Consider the following 20,096-nt stretch of genomic DNA (forward strand, 5'->3'; position numbering starts at 1 on the left):
TATCTATGTCCCAGCATTAATAAAACATAAAACGTGCAAATTCTGAAATAAGCACTTAAAAATATTTTCATACTGGACATCCTAGCTGCCCTTTCATACTTGAAGTCATAATATATCACTGTCCACTTTTAATAATTTTTACTTTATTTTCATTCCTTTACTGTTTTAAATAGATTTGTCTTTGGAAATCTGATTTATTTTAATGCATTTTTGAATTTCTAGTACCACTGCACAAATAAACACACAAGTGTATTTGTACATGATTCATGTTTCAATCAGCATATCCCAATGAGCAGCCATTTAGTCATAAGGTATCAAGCCAGCTCTACCAAAATGACAATAATTTTTCATGAATTCTCTAGGTCAGATGGACCAATTTTACCATGTGTTGGAGACCAAAAAAAAATTAATTTCCCCTCTTTGCTCTAATTATTCATAATATGTTGAGACTATTGGTATATTTGAGATAATTTCATTTCAGGCATCTCAGTATTAGTTAATTTTCCCAGATTTTTCTTTTCCATTACCTTGGCTGTTAAAAAAACCCCTAAGAGTAAGAAAGCAACAACCATCATTAAAAAAGGAAAAATATAAGAGATAGTTCACATCTGTTGTTAACATAATAACACAATGAGGACATACTTCTTCTCCGGATTATTTTCTTCACTATAAGAATTCATCATCAGACTTTTCTCATGAAAGGTCTTCACTTTCTCTAGATCTTTCTCTCCTTGATCAATTTCTTTTTTCAAAAGATGTATGTCTTTATTCTAACAAAAAGAAAATCAAATGTTTTAGTACAATTACTCCAAAATATGTTTCATTTCTGAACTGAAATGATGCAAGTTCTGATAATAATTCCTACTAATAACTCAGGACAGCTTCCAAATTTTGTATACTTTTTGAGATAGGCTCTTGTGTTTGGCATTATAGCCTTTCAAATTATTCTTCCTTTCTAGGAAAATGGCAAGCATTCCCTAACTAGCCAGTTACCCCTTGAGATATGAACAGCTGTATTTCTGAATAAGGTCATGAGGTCACTAGCTCCACTCATTAAAAGCAAGCAAGAAAATAAGCCAATAAATACAATACAATACAAGATTTGTACATTACAAGGGGTAGCCTGTTATTCAGCTGTATCACATACTGTCCCAGGCCCAAGGAAGCAAAAAACATACTCTTCAAGTGAACACTGGAACTGACTAGGAATCATTTAGGCTAGAGGAGGAAACAGGAAGGAAATTCCAACAATCATCCCTGTACAGCTCCCACAGGACCACAGGCTCCCACGTCCAAGTCTGGAGATGTACAACCTCATTTTTCCAACGTGAGCAGTGTCACACAGTCCCCACCAGCAGAATCACTGAAATTGCCCAGTACACTGACATTTTTCAAGAGCTGGATTATTTTCACATCTTCATTCTAATTGGTGTCTGTACAGTTCAAATTTCCCAGTACTGTCTTGTTCTCATGGTTCAACTATCACCATTTCTGAAATCTATGCAATCAATTCACTGAGTGTAATTTTAATTAAAAGCAAGAAAACGTTTCAAATGGGTGTTTCTGTTAGTCTATTTGAAAATGTCCTGTTGGGGATTGTTGAGCTGCTTAGGCACACTTGATAGATGACTACTATTCTAGTCATCTTACTCCTTACAGATCTCTCCCAAGCAGCCACTGCAGAACAAACTTGTTACAAAAATCCGTAGAATCATTATCATTCAAATTTAGCTCTGCATTCTCTTATTTACTAAGAGGATACAAACCATATTTTCATTTTAAACAGTAACTTATTTCTGAAACAGCAGAGATCACAAGTTCCTTCCAGACCTGATTTGGTCTGCATGTACTTTTAGGTTTTAGTTTTCAAGAGGGGGGCATCAGGACAGGGAGAATGTGTTTGCAACAATAGCACTACAAATGTACTTTGCATTATATTTAGCCTTTTTTGTTGTTGTCTAGAAAAATTTCACAAGATAAACAATAGTATTATTGCTTTAATATCACGTCAAATCTTACTAGGATTAACCCTATCTTTTTTAGTAATCTATTGTAATATTAAATTACAATAATGCAAGTCATGTGGCTCTTCAAAGTAGCATCAAGCAGCAAATATATTGATTTTCAGATACTCACAACAATAAACTCTGTAGTATCAGGATCACTCAAATAAATGTGGTAATAATGAAACCGCCCCTCTGTTTTAGTAGATAGTTCATACAAAAATTTATTGGCTTCTATGTCATCACAGTTGAAGGATACAGTATGGATGGGAATTTTACAGTGAAGCTGGACTTCAGCCAAAATTATCTGGGGGGGCTGAAAATCAAAAATACCCTTATGTTAAAAATGTGGCATCTAGAAACATATTTATCAAAACATGGAGAATTTTTAAGAATTTCATCAGTTGTTCTGTTGCTCAGAGACAGATATAGATCAGTTAAAAGCATCCACTTTCTACAGATTGCTATTTCAATCAGAAATTAACTAAATGAGCTAATTTAAAACTGAGTTTGAAAGACTGATAAGTGCATTAAGGCACATGATGTAAATTGTAATATAATCAGTACTCTTTGTTTCTGAAGTTTTAAACTAAATTACTAACGTTTAGGAAATTAAACTACTACATTAGTGTTGAGTATCACTGGACATATATAAAAATATTTTTGGAAGTATATAAGTGTGGATCTTTTTAGGAAACCAAATTAGTTCAAAGTTGATTCAATACCAGGAAACAAAGTAGAGGCTGAGAAAATAGGAAAGTTTCCTCCTCTCATAAAGAAATAAAAATTAGGTGAAAAAGTAGACCGACCATCTCCAAAAATGCTGAAAATCTGGTAGAAAAAGTTATTGACTCAGTTCTCTAATTCTGGTAACATTTCAGTTGTTCAAAATACTCAAAAATCTTGACAAATTAAGCAATGTTTGCAATATAATACTTGTGTTGGTTGAACTTTAATACTTAAAAGCAATATCAGCATTTCCTTTATTTAACTATTAAAAAGGTACAAAAGACATTATTAACAAGGTAAAAAGATATTACTTATTCACTAATTTTGAACTTAGTAAAATATTAAAAATAAGAATATAAATTGTACAGGAAGCCAAATTATTCCTTGGTAAAATATTACTTTATGCTCTTAGCTAGAAAAACTGTGAAAAAATGCCAATAAACATCCAAGAGACTCCACAAGACTCAGCACTGCAGGCATGACATTCATCTCATAATTCCAACCGCTGACACCTCTTTTCTGCATTTTCTGTTTTCTCATTTTGAAATACCTGGTCAGGTCTCCCATCGGTCAAGAGATAAATAGCCTGAGTGTCAGCATCAGAAAGAGCAATCTGGAGAGCTTTGAGTGTATTTGTGGAACTTCCAGCCTAAGAAACCAAGGAGAAAAAGACCAAGAAACAGCTATAAATACAAACAATTCTTTGCCTCTGTTCTTAAATTCATAATGACAGTGTACTGATTCATGGGATAATACAGAACCAAAATGACTAACAAAATGGTGAAAACATTTATGTCATCTAGCTAACAAAAGCTAAGCAAGTGTCAATGTAAAATAAATTGACATCAGATTGGTATTCAGTGCTTATGGAAACACATAGAAGCAAAATGCTGGCAGCAGCAATCTGAGCTGTACAAGTAAAAGCAATCACTAAAAGACTATAAACAGATAGGAAGATGTAAGACAAATTCTCTTCATTTTTACCACTGATGCTCCTGCTTGCCAACTCATCACACTCCCTTGAAACACGAATTTTACTTAATCAAACAATTCAAAAGTTGCCCAGAAGAGTTGCACAATTTTATTTCTCCAAAACTGGAAAAGAAGGTCTTGGTTTTCCAAACATATTTTTCCAGACTCTCTCCCATCTACCCCTTTCACACATTAATGTAAGTATCATTTATGCTTTAGCACAAAAAAGTTAGCAACAAAACATGCCCAGCAAACTAATGCTGTGCTCACTAAAAATTTCCACTGGAGTAATACTAGCACTTTTCCTATGTCATTCACACACTTAGTGATCATGATCCACCTTGCTTCTTTTTACACTAAATTCAATGAAATGCATTTCATGGCATAGGAACCTAAGCCCTGCATTTTATGTCTTCAACTGTCCACCTTTCAAACATTGTGTACAAAACCTTCCAAACTAAAGGCACATGTAAGGTTTACCAGTATGAAAAACTGTTTCATCAAGTCTTAGTCTTTTAATGGAACTAAAGCAAAACCTCTAAAAATGTAAGAGTCTGTTTATGCTAGTATAACACCTGAGTACTGCTCTGGAGGGCAGTGAGGATCATAGTGGTGTAAGAAGAGATTCAGCATCCACATATATAATGCATTACAGAAGATAAATGTAAATATCTAACATTGACCCATACATGCAAAAATATGCTAAGAGATAGCATTATTTCTTCAGTCCTTTGAACTGTGTTAAAATTTCTTCCACTCCTTCCCACCAGCAACCCATTCCACTAAAAAGGATAAAGGAAATCAGGTGAAATTGAATAGAAGGTATGTTCTGAGAGTTACTCTGTATGGTTATGTAAGAGAATATGGGATAGGCAATGTGATAGCTCATCTACTTAATTATCTTATCTTCCAACTCACAAGCAATCCTTATCAGTACCCACTCGTAAGAAATAACCAGCCAAAGTTGTTAAATTTATCTAATACTCCTGATGTTTTAGTAATAATAAAGTTTTAGACACATCACTCATTATCATGTGTAAATTGGCCGAACTGATTTAAAACAAAACAGTTTCCTTCACTTCTTTTTACATCATGGGAACAGAGGGTGGATGCTGATGATGTGCAGAAAATAACCCTGTACCTTATGGTAAAGGTTTAAAAGAAAATAACCCTGCACCTTATGGTTCATTTTAGGTTTCTCAATTGCTACTGTTACAAATAAACACCAGTTTTATCAGTGTTAAAACAACAATGATATATTTCAACTTTATGACAGTACTACCACTAAAATTTTAGATGTTATTACATCTAAAGGATTTTTAAGGAGCAGTTAGTTACTATTTACAGCTCAGCTTCCTAATTTATAATCTTGGGACCAAAAAGCATAAAATGGGATCAAAGGATCTACTCTGAATAATATTCCAGAGCAACCCTCTATTCATTTCACCTTCACTGTAAAGCCAGCTTTTTGATCTCAGACTTATGCCTGCAACACTTAAAAGAGGTTAAAAGGTCAGCAGCACATGTCATCCCTGAAAGAAAGTAGCCTGTTCTTGTGCCAGTTCCTATTCCATTTCAATATCTAGATCTAAACTTAGAATGAAATTTATAATCAAAAATGCATACTTTTATGAATAATGATGGAAAAGGCCATTCACTGATGCATATACAAGATGGAATCAAAACATGGTAGTTCAAAGTATTATTGAACTTTCATGATGCTGTACAACATGCATGACTTAAACAGAAACAAGTTTTCAAGCCTCAAGGAAGGCAGCAAAATAAGGCTAAATGAGCTCAGTTACAAGTGTTCAGCTGCTCAGGGAGGCCACACTAATACTTCCTTTTCTCTGTGTGTTGGTCTCTTAGTGTTTTCTGAGAATACCAAGTTATTGATCTTGCTGTGTAGTCTCAGAGGTATTATGTTGCTTACCCAATTATCTCATCCCCAGGATTTTCATTTTAAGTCTGAAGAAGAGCTGTCATAATGCTGAGGTGTTAATAAAACTGTGCAGCTTCCATGTTTATTACATGAACATGGGGGTTTGTGCTAGAAAACATAATGTGGGATGTATCTACACCTTTGCATGACTGATTTTCAGTCCTGTGTTCATAACATTGCTGTCCACACTTTACACATTAAGTGGTCCTAAAGCTGCTGATAGTTACAATCTGGTGGATGACTGTGACTACAAGCAGTTCTGCTTTGTTTCAGGGAAAAACACTCAGACTTTGGCCACTGTCAGAGAGAGAATACTGGGTAGATAGATGTTTGGTCTGAGTATGTTTGTTCTCATGTTTCTATGACAACTAAAGTTAGGTGTCCATCCATCAAAAGGGACTAGAAATGCTTCTCCAGTTTGCTGGTTTTGGCCTCCTGTACCGCCTCTGAGCATAAGTTAGCCAGCAACACCTCTCATCCATGCAGCAGCCCAGCAGCAAGAATGACAAATTTAAAATGTGGGGTCTGAGTGATCACAAAATTCCTATGGAATTCAAATTGGCAAATGCTGACATTTTGGCTATTAAACATCTCAGGCTGCAAGTTGAACTAATATGGTTTCCTAAACAGGTCCGTTGTTCAAGGATTATTATACATGACAAACACATTGTATTCAGATCTACTTCATTTTATCCATCATCTATATTGTCAGCTTACTCAAGTCAAAGACTTAGTCTATGCAAAATCACCCCAGCCATACAGAAAGTGGAGAAACACACACAACTTTGAACAAACAAAGAAACAAACACACTTTATTACAAACTCTTTGTAATAGTTAGCTGCCGTATTACCTCAAGCCCTTTTATCCAAAGCCAAGCATCTTGCAAATTTTCCTCATTAACTTCAACAAGCTTCTCTTGCCATGCCACTGCTTGGGCACTAAATTTCACAAAGTTAAATCTCTTCTTGTGTCTCAGTTGCTCCTGCAAGAGACAGCATCTGAATTTTACTTACTATTAGAAGGAAGAATACTAGAATAGGTATCCTGAAATACTGAGTAATAGCAATTATTTTAATTATTATATAATTAATTATATGATTGCAATAAATTATTAGAACTTATTAAAATATGTTTACATTTTAATATGTTTACTGTAATAACATTAAATTATGTTTAAAATAGATTTATATTTTTAATACCATTATTATTATTATTATATTAAAAGATATGGTGTCCAGAGAGACATACAAAGCCAGAGACATTTATTGCTTGCAATTATTCAGATTGCTTGAAATTCCCAAAGTCTCCATATACTCATATTTCTCAAACAATTTAAACAGCAAATGTGTAGGAGGGCATGAAAAAGAGAGATGAAACCAGATATGATCAGTGGTGTAAGAACGAGATTATCACTGCTTACCAGAGGAAACTGAAATCAGAAAGAAAGTAAGATATCATTTAGAGGAGGAGAACAAGAATCATATAAAGAGCACTGGCAAGGAGAACTAGGACAGCTGGAGAAAATAAAGAATAAAGAAACTTTTGGGCAGAAGTTTTAAGTTAGGAAAGATCTGTGCAACCAAGTACAAACTTTCAGAGCCTGAAGTCTTTGCTTCCCTTTCATGATAATTTTTAAGCAGCTTCCAGTGAAACCTTCTGGACAGTATCTAATATATTTCTATATATTATAATATATTATAATATAACATCTATCTATTTCTAAGCAGCTGATCTGCTTAGAGGACCACAAGATACTATGTCCTATGACTTGAGCACTTAGCTCCCTGTCATAATTTCAATTTTTTTAGCCCTACCAATGTTTGCTATCAATGCCAGACTGAATTTTCATCTCAGTTACTTCTCTTAGGATGAAAGAAATTTAAAATTAATCATGTCTCTGAAATATTAATGCAAGCTTAGGTGACATCATTGTAGATCTCTAGCACTAGACAAGTCAATCCTTTTTTAGGTGTGTCTCCCAGCACTCACAGCTTTTGAGGTACTCCTGCACTTTGCCAGTCTCTGTGCAAAGTTCTGAGTCACTGTAAGATGCAAAAAAGTCTAAAACATTCTACACTCTCTATTGTAAAAGCATGAAAGTGAATCTAGAACACACATTACAAATCATAACCAGCCAATGAAATTGGATGACACTGCTTAAAAGTGAAACTAAAAATGCCAAAAGGTGTTCCATTGTATGGCTTATTTTCAGTTTGGCTTTTCTTTGTTGTTGTTGTTTGTTTTTTAGTTTGCTTGTTTTTGGTTTTTTTAGAAGTGAGGTGGCTTGAGGGAAAGAACAACTTAAGCATTTTTCATTTTTAATATTTTCTCTTGCTTTTTTCAAATAGTTGTATAAATGAGGGGAAAATATAAATTCTTGACTAAAAAATGAGTACATGAAGAAAAATCTAAATAAAATAAATCTAAATTTTATAAAGCTCCTGTTTTCAAAAAACTTTTTAAAAATAAACAAAAAAGTAGAGTAACAACTATCCAGAAAAGATCAGTTTACTCTAAAATGTTTCTCAGCCTTCAGAGTCATCCCTTTTTCATACCTGCATTAGCTGAAATATTTTTTCCTTCACTAGTGGCAGCTTGTTGCTCATAGACTGGGATGTATCAATAAGAATATAGACATCATCTTCAAACACATTTCCAAAAAGCCCTCTGCTTCCTTGTTGAAGCCACTTAATCCTGGGGGAGGAAAAAAAATATCAAAACCTGTTCTGTAACATCTTTGGAACTCTGTGCTTCAGAATCTGAAAGGTAAGATCTTTTTGTCACTGCTGCACTTCTTATTCTCTTTCCCAAAGCACCTGCTAGTAGTCACTGTCAGAAGCCCTTGATGAATCAGTCCCCTGTCCCTACATCACAAGATATTTTTAGGGTTTTTTCTCATTTTTTTATTAGTTTTTTATTTCAAGAGAAAACAATACAGCACCTTTCTAAAGTCAGTTATCAGGTAGTTTATGCTGGGAAATACAACGTGGAAGCAACATGTGACAAGTGGTAGAACTATGGTCCCTGTATTTGTTTTCCAGACTCATCTCAGTAAATCATTTAAGCCTATATTACTATGCCTCCCTTCTCAGGAAACCACTTGGGAGTCTCTTCTCCAAGGAACTTAAGTACTTCAAAGAGCCTTAATATAACACAGATGCTTCAATGGTTTGTGGACCTTGAGCCTCAAATAGAGAGTTTGATTTACATTTTAAACAGGACCGGAATGTGCCAACCAGTTAAATACATGCACACATACTGCTCTGCACAAGAACATTTCCTCAGTAATGGATATAGCAAGTCCAAATCTGATTTCCCTTGAGAGTCATAAAACGCTTATCTACACTGAAACAGAGACATTTAACACATGGAACACCATGGCCCTGGGAAAAATATTCGTCTCCATAGTAGGTTTCAGAAAAATTATATCATGGAAATATAAGGATACTGCTACAGTAGCTACTGATAGATATTTTGTCATTAGTTATTTCACCCAAAGTGTTTGATGAGGTCTACAAAGACTTTTTAACATTCAGATGAAACATTCAAAACAGCAATCTTAACTTGGATTTCAAAAATTCATACTCACCAAAATTGCTTATCTCAAATTTTCCTTCGACAGTATGTGAATGTTATCCTAAATACAGTAAGATGAAGATAAACTAGAAGGAATAACAAAACTCTGTTTGACCTTGCTAAGTATAATCAGATTGTTACATTTTTGGTAGGGAAGGAGCAATAAAATGAAAAGTTCACCAATAAGATAAAGGTTCACATCCTTCTTTTTTCAGTGAGGCATCTTCTTGTCCTAATGTACAAACCAGAGGGCAACATTTTTTTTTCTGTTCTACAACAGGTTTTCCCTAGACTACCTATCATTTTGTAGATGTCATACAAAACTTAAGTGTCCATATGGCTGCAGAAATGTAAATTACACAGTTAGTTTGAGCAGTGAACTTGTGATCATGTGCATTACTGACTCTGATCTAGACTGTTCAAACTTGTTTTCAACGCAAAATTGCAAAAAGGGCAGATAACTACTATCAGTACAGGCACAAGCCAAACTGTGCCTCTTGGTGTCACAAGAGATCCTAGGTAAACAGGATGTATGTTTACTAAGTTTTATTGATGATTCTTGAAGTTGTCTGCCACCTTATAGTTCCAATACTTTTTTGGCTCTTTTAGCAGTAATTAAAAAATGTGCAGACTGACTTTCACACCTTTGTTTCAGAAGGAGAACAAAAGTTCAAAATCTTCATCAGTTTTCTTCTATGGCTACTAAGAAACCAAACATACAAGATTCTGATTTAAAATAGACTTCTGGCTTAGTACTGCTGCTGTCAGTTTACCAACCACTTCAACTTATTGTGACAGTAAATGTCAAACTTTTCAACGCTCATGTAAAGTGATCAAACTGATTTTATGTGAAAGAACACAAACCTTCCTTCTACTTGTCTGAGAGCTGTCCTCATTTTCTCTTCATATTGCTTATACTTTTCTGTAGAAACATATACATGAACTACAGATCCATCTTTCCAGAGAGTATGTACAAACTTGTCACAGTATCTTGCATGAATTATCTTCCTCTTTGTCTCCTACAAAAAAGAAAAACACATTTCATGTGAAAAACATATTATTTTGCTCTGCCTTTAATATTTGGGGAACAAACTTCCAAGATACAGGCTTGTTGCACATGAGCTGGAGTAGAAATAAACATGGGATATAGTGTTCACAGAATTTGCTCCTAGAAAGATTCAACAGAAAGTGATTTTAGTCTTGCAGCTAGCAAAAAACAGAAGTTTACCAAACAGTTAATAGCAAAGCTTGAGAAAAACAAATAGAAGACAAATGAATTCAAATTTTCTTAAGGAACTAGAGGACACTGCAGCATCTGAGCTAACACATCATCTGAGCTAACACATCCTCTAAAGTTAAGAAATCTTTGCCCCACCCCACAGAAATACAAAGAAAACCAAGGCATTGATTAAGCCAGTCCTGATTCTTCCTTTTAGAATGTATGTGAACCAACAAGAAGTCCTTAAAACAGTCATTCTCAAAAAGTTCTTTGAGACATTCTTATTCTGTCTCAATATTTAATAATCTGATTTTAACAAAAAATACAAAACAACACCATACACTATATCATCAATTTATCCATCAGCCAAGTTTTCAAGCTTTAAAAGAAAAAACAAACAACTCATAGGACATGAGGGAAAATGAACAATACTCACAGCATCAGTTTGTGAGCATTCATCCTCTGGTTTAGTTTTTATGTCAACAGGCCCATCTACATGTTGAAAAACACTATCGGCAAGTGCATCATACAGTGTAAGCTTCCGAGCTTTCAAGCCATAATTCTGCAACCACTTCTCTGAAGTCAAATATTTGTCAGTTATATGTTTTGATAATGGATGATCACCTTTGTTTGCTAATAAAGAAAATAAACAAACAAAATGTCCTGTATAATATGGTTCATTTTCAATAGGCTGTTTTCAAAACCAGACTCTGATAGTGAAATCAAAATTTTCAAACTTGTTCTACTTGCTCTGACAGCATTGGAGTGAGCAGATCTTTCTGAGTGATTTTTAATAGTGTATACTTAGGCTGCAGAGTTTTTTCTTATCAGATAACTCACTCTAACAACTTCCTTTGTAACTGGAAAAAAAAAACACCAGAAGACAGGGAGCAAAGACAATAAATAGTGACAAGATCAACATATAAAACAAATTTTCTTAGTAGTTGAATTACAAAATGCTGGAAAGTATTCCTGAATAAGATGTCTAACTTCAAGGAGATTAATTTGAGAAAATGAAACAACAGAAGATATAATTGAAAATGCAGTCAAGACCATTGGTTAACATTATTCTGTTTAGAGATGGCAATTTAAAATAAAAGGCAAACTACGATGTCATATTTTTTCACAAAATTTTTAAGGACTATCTTAAGGTAGGGCACTGCACAACTCTGGACACCAGTATAGTATACAGATAACACAGATAAAATAATAGGATACAGGATTCTCCACTGACTCATCACTATCCCAATAAACCACACCTAAACCAAATGACAAGGCAGTGGGTCCCATAGCAGGGTGAATTTACTTTGTTACACTTTAATTTTGGTGGACCAAGGCAGTATAAATGTCTACTCAGTTTAAATGCAGATACAATGACGACAGTAGTGAGATCCTGAGCCTGTAAATAAACCTATGGAGGCATATACTGCCCCTACACACAGAGAGATCAGCCAACATCAGGGCAGGTGCACAATCAGAGACTGTTCATGTGGAAACGTTTGCTTTATGTGGAAACCTTTGTCCTTAGAACAACAAGGGTCACAAATGTGCTCACACAATTTTGAAAAGGAAACTGTTGTTTTCTTTCTTCTACATGCTTTACATAGAGCATCTCCTATTTTGCAGGACTGAGTAGCTTCTCACTGTCCCTTGTTAAAGCCTTCCAGAACAGAACTTCAGAAACCAGCTATGCTTCTGTCTCCAACAGGGCTCAATCCAATCAGTATGCACAGAACAAATCAGTCATGTTCTAGGCCAAACATAATGGCAGAAACTATGGGCTGAATGAACAAATGTAGGTGTTCCTCTATGTTTCTTAAGACAGGAGTTGTCAAGAGTGCTTATTCTGAATTGTTTTCAGATCTCCGCCCTTGACAAAAATGCAACCCCTCTGCTTCTTCATGTGGAATGAACTAGCTAACAGGATGGAGGCTATCCCAAGACTGTGATAGGAGATGGATGAGGTATTTCCCCAGCACTGTGTAGAAAAAATGGAAGATTTACTCGTTCAGGCAGATGGGAAGAGATCACAAAAAACCCCCCAGCTAACTTCCATATCCTAAAATCCAGGTAACTTCTAAACCTAGTCTCTGGTAAACTAAAAATGGTGTGTTTCAGCCTGAGCTGTTAAAGTTTAGCAAGCTTAAGCCATAGCAAACAGAGATTTGTATTGGAAAGTTTTAAGCAGTCCTAAGTTTAGATAACTATTATAGTGCTATATAGACACATAGGTGCTATGCCCTGTATACAGAAATTTTGGAGAAAATCATCCCCAAACTGATGTGCAATCAAAGCTGTTCACAAAAAGATGTTGATCATTAATACAATGGTAGCTTTCTAGAAAGAAACATAAATGATACCGTCTTGAGAAGCAGACTGGTCAGATTCTGATAACATTTCCTGAACTTGTCTCACTGTACTCTTGGCTTCCTCCAGCTCCCTCCAGATCAAAAACACATCTTCACGGACACCAGCTACTGCAAAAGAAATAATAAACAGAACTTGATATTTTTATACAATTTCAACTTTGTGTAACTCCTGAATAACAACAAAGTCATTGGTATACCCAGATCTTGCCATATAACCTTGTTTTCTTGAGGTCCTGTTGTAATGACAAATGCTGTTCCCTGACAGACTTCAGAAAAAGGGCTCAAACCTGGCTCCAGGATATGACAGGTGTTTAGTATATTGAAGCTAACCTCCAAAGTTGGCCACAGATTGTTCCCACAGTGGAAGCAAATACATTTTAACACTCTCAGAAAATAATAAGGAAAATCCACAATTAAATTCATTTGTTGCCCCCTGGACTTCATTGCAAAACTTAGCTTCAAAGAGTAAACCCAGTTTTGACATTTTAAAGAGAAGACAATTTTGACTCTTTCCATTTCCTAAAGTACATAATTAATTCTATTTAAATCTTCTTTCCCTGATGCCTATCTGAAATTTTGCCAAAGATAAATTTATTTTCATCCCAACAATCCTCAACAGTCAAAAATAAATGTTACCAAAAAAAATTTACTACCAGGCTATATTTTCAAAAAGAATTAGAAAGATCCAAAGCTAGAATTGAGAAAAGGTTTTCTCAATTTCAACAGATAGGTCTTTCTTGATGAAAATAATAAAATGTTAATTTATTTAATAAAATAAACTACTAAAATTGAGACACCTTGTATACCTAAGCAGTAGGATTGCTATTAAAAATGTGTTAAATTAACTTACTCTCAGAGCTTAAACTACAGTATTGGACAATGCAGAGAAACTGTGTGCAGTGTTACAGTAAAAATCTAAAAGAAACTGAATCATCAGCTATCCTAACCACACATACAGGATACAAACTATTGCAGATCACAACCTACTAATGAACTGCACATAAAAATGCTAAACAAGGCAAACTGTATCTTATCATCCAGTGGTTCAGCTAATATACAGTGATGGTTCACTGTATGAAAGATAAGATATACATACTTGTCTACTAAAGTAGGCTGCCAGCTCTTTGATAAGCTTTCCAGAAGAAATAATAATAATAATAATAATAATAATAATAATAATAATAATAATAATAATAATAATAATAATAATGTTATACAAACAATAACTTAATTTTGATTGTCAAATGCTTTCAGTTTCCAACAAATATTTTGAATTGTGCTATTGTACACTGCCATCTCCTGGGACCTTCCTGCATTTCAAAACATCTGTTGCAGCCATTAGGACAAAGATCAACGTTTCCTAAATCACAAAAAGCTTCAGTAAGGCAGATCATTCCACAGTATAAAACACAAAAGGGAGAAAAATAACCCTCAGTCTGTAATCATTACCAGTTAAACTTAAGAAAAATAATCCTTTCAAATATTTCAGCAAGAATTCAACTTTTATTTTATAAGCACTCTCTCCCCTGAAATGTAAACACATGCATTCACACAACACGTGAATGTAGTTCTAAGTTTAAGGCTGTTAAGAATGCAATTCCAATGGTGCTGTCTCCAAATAAATCTGGATATCCTCCACAAGCTGTCAACTACTGTCATCCAGATTTAATTTTATGAATATTTTAACATTTTAAAATATTTTTAATCATTTGGAAATATTTAAAGAAATATTTAAAGAATGTTATTTTCCTTATTTATGCTTGTAGCACGGCATGCCTTTGAAAGCAAATGTGCTTGATGTTACTTGCTACACAGGACAAATGCAGGCACCAAAAACCGCACATTGTAAAATTCCAGCTGCTTAAAACCTTTTTTCCAGCAACATTTTTCCTGGATTCAACTGGGAGAGAAGCTTGCAAGCAGTGATATCAATAGCAGCATTCTTTCTCTACACAGGAAGCTCAACTGCACCTCTGTCTCAGCCTCTTTTCCCCTACAGCTAAGGAGTGGCCTGTGTCTTTCAAAATGGAATCTCCAAAATCGAAACCTATATGCAAGGCATAGCATCTTCTGGATGTGGCTCTCAGCTGTGGCCCATCCCTCAAAGCACATCTCTGATAAGCAAGAAAGCATGCACCTCACTTTGCTTAAATTCCCTCTGCTCACACCTCAGATGTGCCATTTTTTGGGGACCACCAACCAAAGAAAGTCACCCCTCTGGAGGGTGAAATTCACAACCATTCCAAGCCACTGTCTCTTGTACACATTCAGGCACCCACGTCCCAGGAATAATCTTGTCTTAAAAAATTACTTTATCCATGGAGAGAAAGGGCCCTCCTGGTTTCCCCTGCCATGAAGCACTTTCCCAGCTGCTCTGGGTGGCAGTGTAAGAGCCAGACCTCTGGGGACTCCCCCGGTTCTGATTCAAAACCCACTCCACTGCAATGGCAGGAGGGTGGCTACCTGTCACAAATGAGGGGACTGGCCTGAACACCCTGCTGCACATGTCCAGCCTGTGCCAAGCATGGTCAGCTTCCCTTGGCTCTCCCCAAAGCCATCCTGACCCTGCAGAGCACCCCACCCTGGGTAATGTTCCAGGAGCGCAGCGCCCTGCCTGCAGGTAAAGGTGTTTCTGCTCGGGAGAAGGGAGGGCCTAGAAAAGAGGAAGAGGATGAGGAAGGTTGTGGGGAGAGCCTGTGGCAAGAGCCAGAAGCATTTTGCTGACACCCACGAACTGAGAAGCAAGATGTTAGACCTAAGCAAAAACACAACCACACTTGCACGTGTACACGGAAACTCATAACTGCCCTCATTTCCATTTCCCAGTTATTTAACTGGCAGACAATCTCAAAAGAAGCACCTTTTCTACATGTACCTCCCCACAAACAAACTCATCTGGTTTGACAAGTCACTATAACCGATTTGATTTCCATATTGCTAATGAAAAAAATCCTGCTTTAAAAAAAGCCCAAAAAACAACCCAACAAAAACCCTACAAAATATCCAAAATATCTACAGTATCTTTGAAACAGGAAGTAAATACCAATACAAAAGCAAATCATGGAAAACAGAAGCATTTCTTACTTCTCTGAATGTCTGACTTAAACGGTGGAAGCAAGAAAATCCAAATATAATGAAGTAAGATCTATTTGAAAATTAATTTGTTGGCAAGGGAAGGTGGGGAAATTGATTTTCTTCACTGCCAGTCCCTTTCTCAGCCTCCACGTGGCAGCAGAACACAGCAATACACCCTTAAGCATTGATTTTTAAAATCTCCACTTAGAGGGGGATGAATGAAGGCACAAAGAAACGTAAGAGGGTAGTCCACAGCTTTTACCTACGTACCTGCCAGATCAAACAGCGCTGAAACTCACTGCAGCCCAATCCTGCCCCTTTCCCACTGGGCAAGTGGGCAAAGCAAATGAACTTTGTATCCCATGTGGTGTCACAGAACAGCTATCTGCATCATTCTCTACACATTAGCAAAGAGATTTGCCAGGCCAAGGTTAGGCTGCTAAAACTAGACAAAGCACATGAAGAAAAAAGCAGAGGCAATGATTTTTGGATCATTGGAAAAGTAACTTCTAGGAAAAGTAACTACTCTTCAGTCATTATTCTGGCTCTTCACAGGGAGGGTTCAATCTTTCCCATGTCAGTGTACATAAACAGTGCAGAGTTCATTGACTTCAATGTCATACAGGAGAATGACGCTCTTACACTTTCCTTTTTTACACACAACAACCTAAAATATTCCTTATCAAATTTCCCTAAATGTGAAAAATCAACCACACCTAAGAACAGAGCCTTATACTGTTCACAAGGAGGTCAGACACTTTGGATTTATCACATCAGTAAAATCCTGATTTCAGTCCATTTGCATTTTCTCGACACTTGCCAGCTCATCTATTCCGCCACACAGAAACCACTACACAGAAATTTACTGTTTCTATGTCAGCCACCGAGGACCCTCTATTCATTTTAGGATCTAGTTCAAAGCACCATTGCTTTTCAAGCACTATGTAGCACTTATCACCCTGTTACTCCAAGCAGATGACACAAATGTGCCCCTTTTCAGAAAGACATCTTTTCTCCTAGGCTTCCACCATTCCTTGCCCTCTATGTCTTCAAGTTCCAACTTAAATGTCACCTCCTTTCCACTTATAATTTTAACTACATAACACAATTGCTTAATTCTACAGCTTTTTGCAGATGAGTAAACTGCACAAAGAATGTAGGCAGAAGTGATAACAGGAAAATTAGTGCTGGATGAGGAGATATAATCACATTGGTGAAATAAGGCTTTATGTAAAAGCATTTCTCTGCCAGAAGTAAATCTGAGACTGCCAGCATAAGGACCCTAATTCTTTAATGAGTTACACCTGTTTTGATCTTGAGCACCCACTCAAAATGAGTGTAAAAAATTGTCAGTTTATCACACTTGTGATTCTAAATGTCTGCTCAAGATGCAAAAGAGGGGAGAATTGAGCTCTTATCTAAAATTTTAAATAGTTCTGACTTGTTTTGTTAAGCAGATAAAAAGGAATCAACATAAAGATATCCAGTATTTGCAAAATGCTGATATTCAGTGGATACCCAGAAACTATCAGATGTCGTTAAAACAGGTTTTCCACTCCATATAACATGGTTATGAGTGTCAGCCTTCAGCAGTTGCATTTGTGGTGTAAAAAGGAACATAATCAAAATATTCCTGTGCCTCCCTTTAGTTTTTAGAAACACCACATTTGGAGGATTAAATCTCTGGTTCATTCTCTATTTATTTCCTTGAGTAGTTTATGCCACATATCCAAGAACAAGTTTCAGAGCCCATTAGTGAGTAATCGACACTTTTATTTTTATTGCCTTATTACTACGCCCTTGAAGGAGTTTCTGAAACAAGAGAAATCAAAGACAGACCAGAATAATGTCTTCAATGTGTTTTCTTTTCTGAAAGGACTTAAGATTCTGCATATGACTGAAACACTCCAATTGGCTGCCAGTGATGTCACGGCTGTGCTTGTAATACCCAGTAAATGCAGAAAGCTAATTGTGTTCCTTTTTAATGTGTAAATTCTACTCCATAATAGCAATAAGACACAACTGACAATGCACTTCAAGGGGATTACTGCCCTTTTGAGCGATTAAAGCTATTCAGCTTTCAGCTTTAGAAACAGTGGTGAGGAAGTAATTTCAGTCATATAGGAGCTCTTGGCTCATCCATTGAAACAGGCTGACTGCCTCAGGGGAAGAGGGAGGCAGCTCCCCCCATACACACCCCGAAATGTGGTACAGCAAGAAAGCACTCACAGCAGACTGAAGGCAATCATTATACTGCTCTGCATTAGTATGAAACGACAGCATTTTGAAGCAGACTCTGCTGTTGGTTTCCAAACTCCACATGGGTGAGGAATGAGTGTCCTTTCTCAACTCGAAAAAGCAGGTGATACCTCACTCCTTTATTTCTGGGCCCCACAATGGTTCTTTCTCTTGTGCTGTTATAATCATGGTCCTAGTGAAGGATAGGTTAGTATGCAAGAAACTTGATTGCAACCCAAATATGGGCCAGTCAGTCCAAGACTGACAAACAGCCTTACATGAGACACCAAATCCACCTTATGCCATACATTCCCTAACAGTGAGAAGAGGATAACATTGTTCTGCCTTTAGGGCAACACTAATGCCCCCAGTACGAAGGGAGAGTAGGGGGTAGGTGTGTTGAGCCACTAGACTAAAGACCTCTTAGTATTCCTGATGCCTAAAAGAATTATTTTTTTTTTACTCTTCTGCTGAGAAAGACATCAGATTTGACACATAAAGTCTCACTTCACATCACAAGCTCCTCTCCTCCCACCCTGGCTGAAACCATAGTCCAGTCCCCCACTGAACACTTACCCAGAGGAAGTAGCACTGTGACTAATAAGAAGCACATTGAGCTTTCTGCCCAACTCCACCCACCAGTGAAACTGTTTATTTTGGTTGTTTCCTCCTGGTATTTTTTCTATCAATCCTCCCACCACCACTTTGCACTGCCTTCTCTACGGTCACTTTACCGTGCTTTTTGCCTGTCTTTGTGACAAATTCTTGGGACAAGCAAGTAAACCTCGTGTTGATTTAATCCCCTTATATTACTGCTGAACTTGCCCTATATTGATGTTGGCTGTTGTATCATATGGTCTGCCACACTATTCCTTTTCCTTTTAACCATTTCTCCATACATTTCCACAAGGTCATTGGCATAAGCACACAAGCACCATTTTTTATATTCCTAAATAAATTCTCCTTTTTTTTCACTTTTCTTTCATTCTCACATGCACATCCTCTACTCTCTTCATTTTTTTCTTTTCCTTGCCCTCTCCTTCCCACACAGAGAACTTCCATTTCCAGAGCAGTCCTGTCCTCACCCCACCCACACCAACAGGTTTCTTTTGATTTTATACTCATCAAGTTCCTAAACTACATTTCTATTCTGACATCTTGCTGATAATATCAGTGTAATTTTGGGGTTTATATTGTCTACCTAGTGGCATTCTCTCTTTCACTTTTCCAGAGCTCAGGGCAATTAATCCTTTTCCATCCTCTTCACATTTTAGTGCAGGTCCAGTAGCATCTCTACAGTTATTCTTCTCAGCAAAAGCATGGAATCTGTAATACAAAATGAGTTTCAACCAGTATATAAAATACATAAATATTTCTCTAATTTTAAAGAGATGTTTTTCCCACACACAGCTACAGAATTATTCTAAAGCTTCAACTACAATAAGATTATATTAATTAAGATTAATATTTTCAAGCTTTTTATATACATTTATGTACTTTCTGAAGTCTTCTCATGTAGAATATTCTTTCTTTTTGATATTACTAACTGCAAAGCACCTTACTCTTCAATTTCCTGGAAACCTATTTTTAATTAATGCTTTTAAGAGGCTGAGCAGGCATGTAATTTGAGATGTCTGAGATGACACTAACACCTTTTTATCAGATTATCCTCCCAGTTGAAAGCCTAGCAGGAACATTTATTTCATTATGGACATACAAATCAGGATGACAAGCAGACTTCATTTATCCTCATTGTCAAAACAGAAGCCCTCAGAGCAGGAAAAAGATGCATTTCTAAAACAGAAGTACACTAGAAACAGGTTCAAGGCATGAAAAGCCCATGAACTTGGCTCTTCCTGTGGGAAAGCTGACTTAAACTTATATACAGTTGTTGGGCAACTATCCACCAGCCAGTTATTAACAGGCCCTGTAAGTCTCTGCAAAAAGCTAGACTCATGCAAAAAGACAACAG

At 36.3% G+C, this 20,096-nt stretch overlaps 1 protein-coding gene across 1 annotated transcript in view; it reads right to left on the reverse strand.

The window, feature by feature from the left end:
* The window catches only part of VWA3B (von Willebrand factor A domain containing 3B), a 61,119-nt gene that overhangs the window by 22,892 nt on the left and 18,131 nt on the right, over positions 1–20,096 (reverse strand). The window contains 9 exon segments of the mRNA XM_038154545.1: positions 643–770; positions 2,137–2,319; positions 3,283–3,381; positions 6,498–6,629; positions 8,203–8,341; positions 10,088–10,242; positions 10,879–11,075; positions 12,803–12,919; positions 19,326–19,450. Coding sequence (XP_038010473.1) covers positions 643–770; positions 2,137–2,319; positions 3,283–3,381; positions 6,498–6,629; positions 8,203–8,341; positions 10,088–10,242; positions 10,879–11,075; positions 12,803–12,919; positions 19,326–19,450 — 1,275 coding nt within the window.

Source organism: Motacilla alba, chromosome 1 (assembly GCF_015832195.1).
Source record: "Motacilla alba alba isolate MOTALB_02 chromosome 1, Motacilla_alba_V1.0_pri, whole genome shotgun sequence".
NCBI classification, from domain to species: domain Eukaryota; kingdom Metazoa; phylum Chordata; class Aves; order Passeriformes; family Motacillidae; genus Motacilla; species Motacilla alba.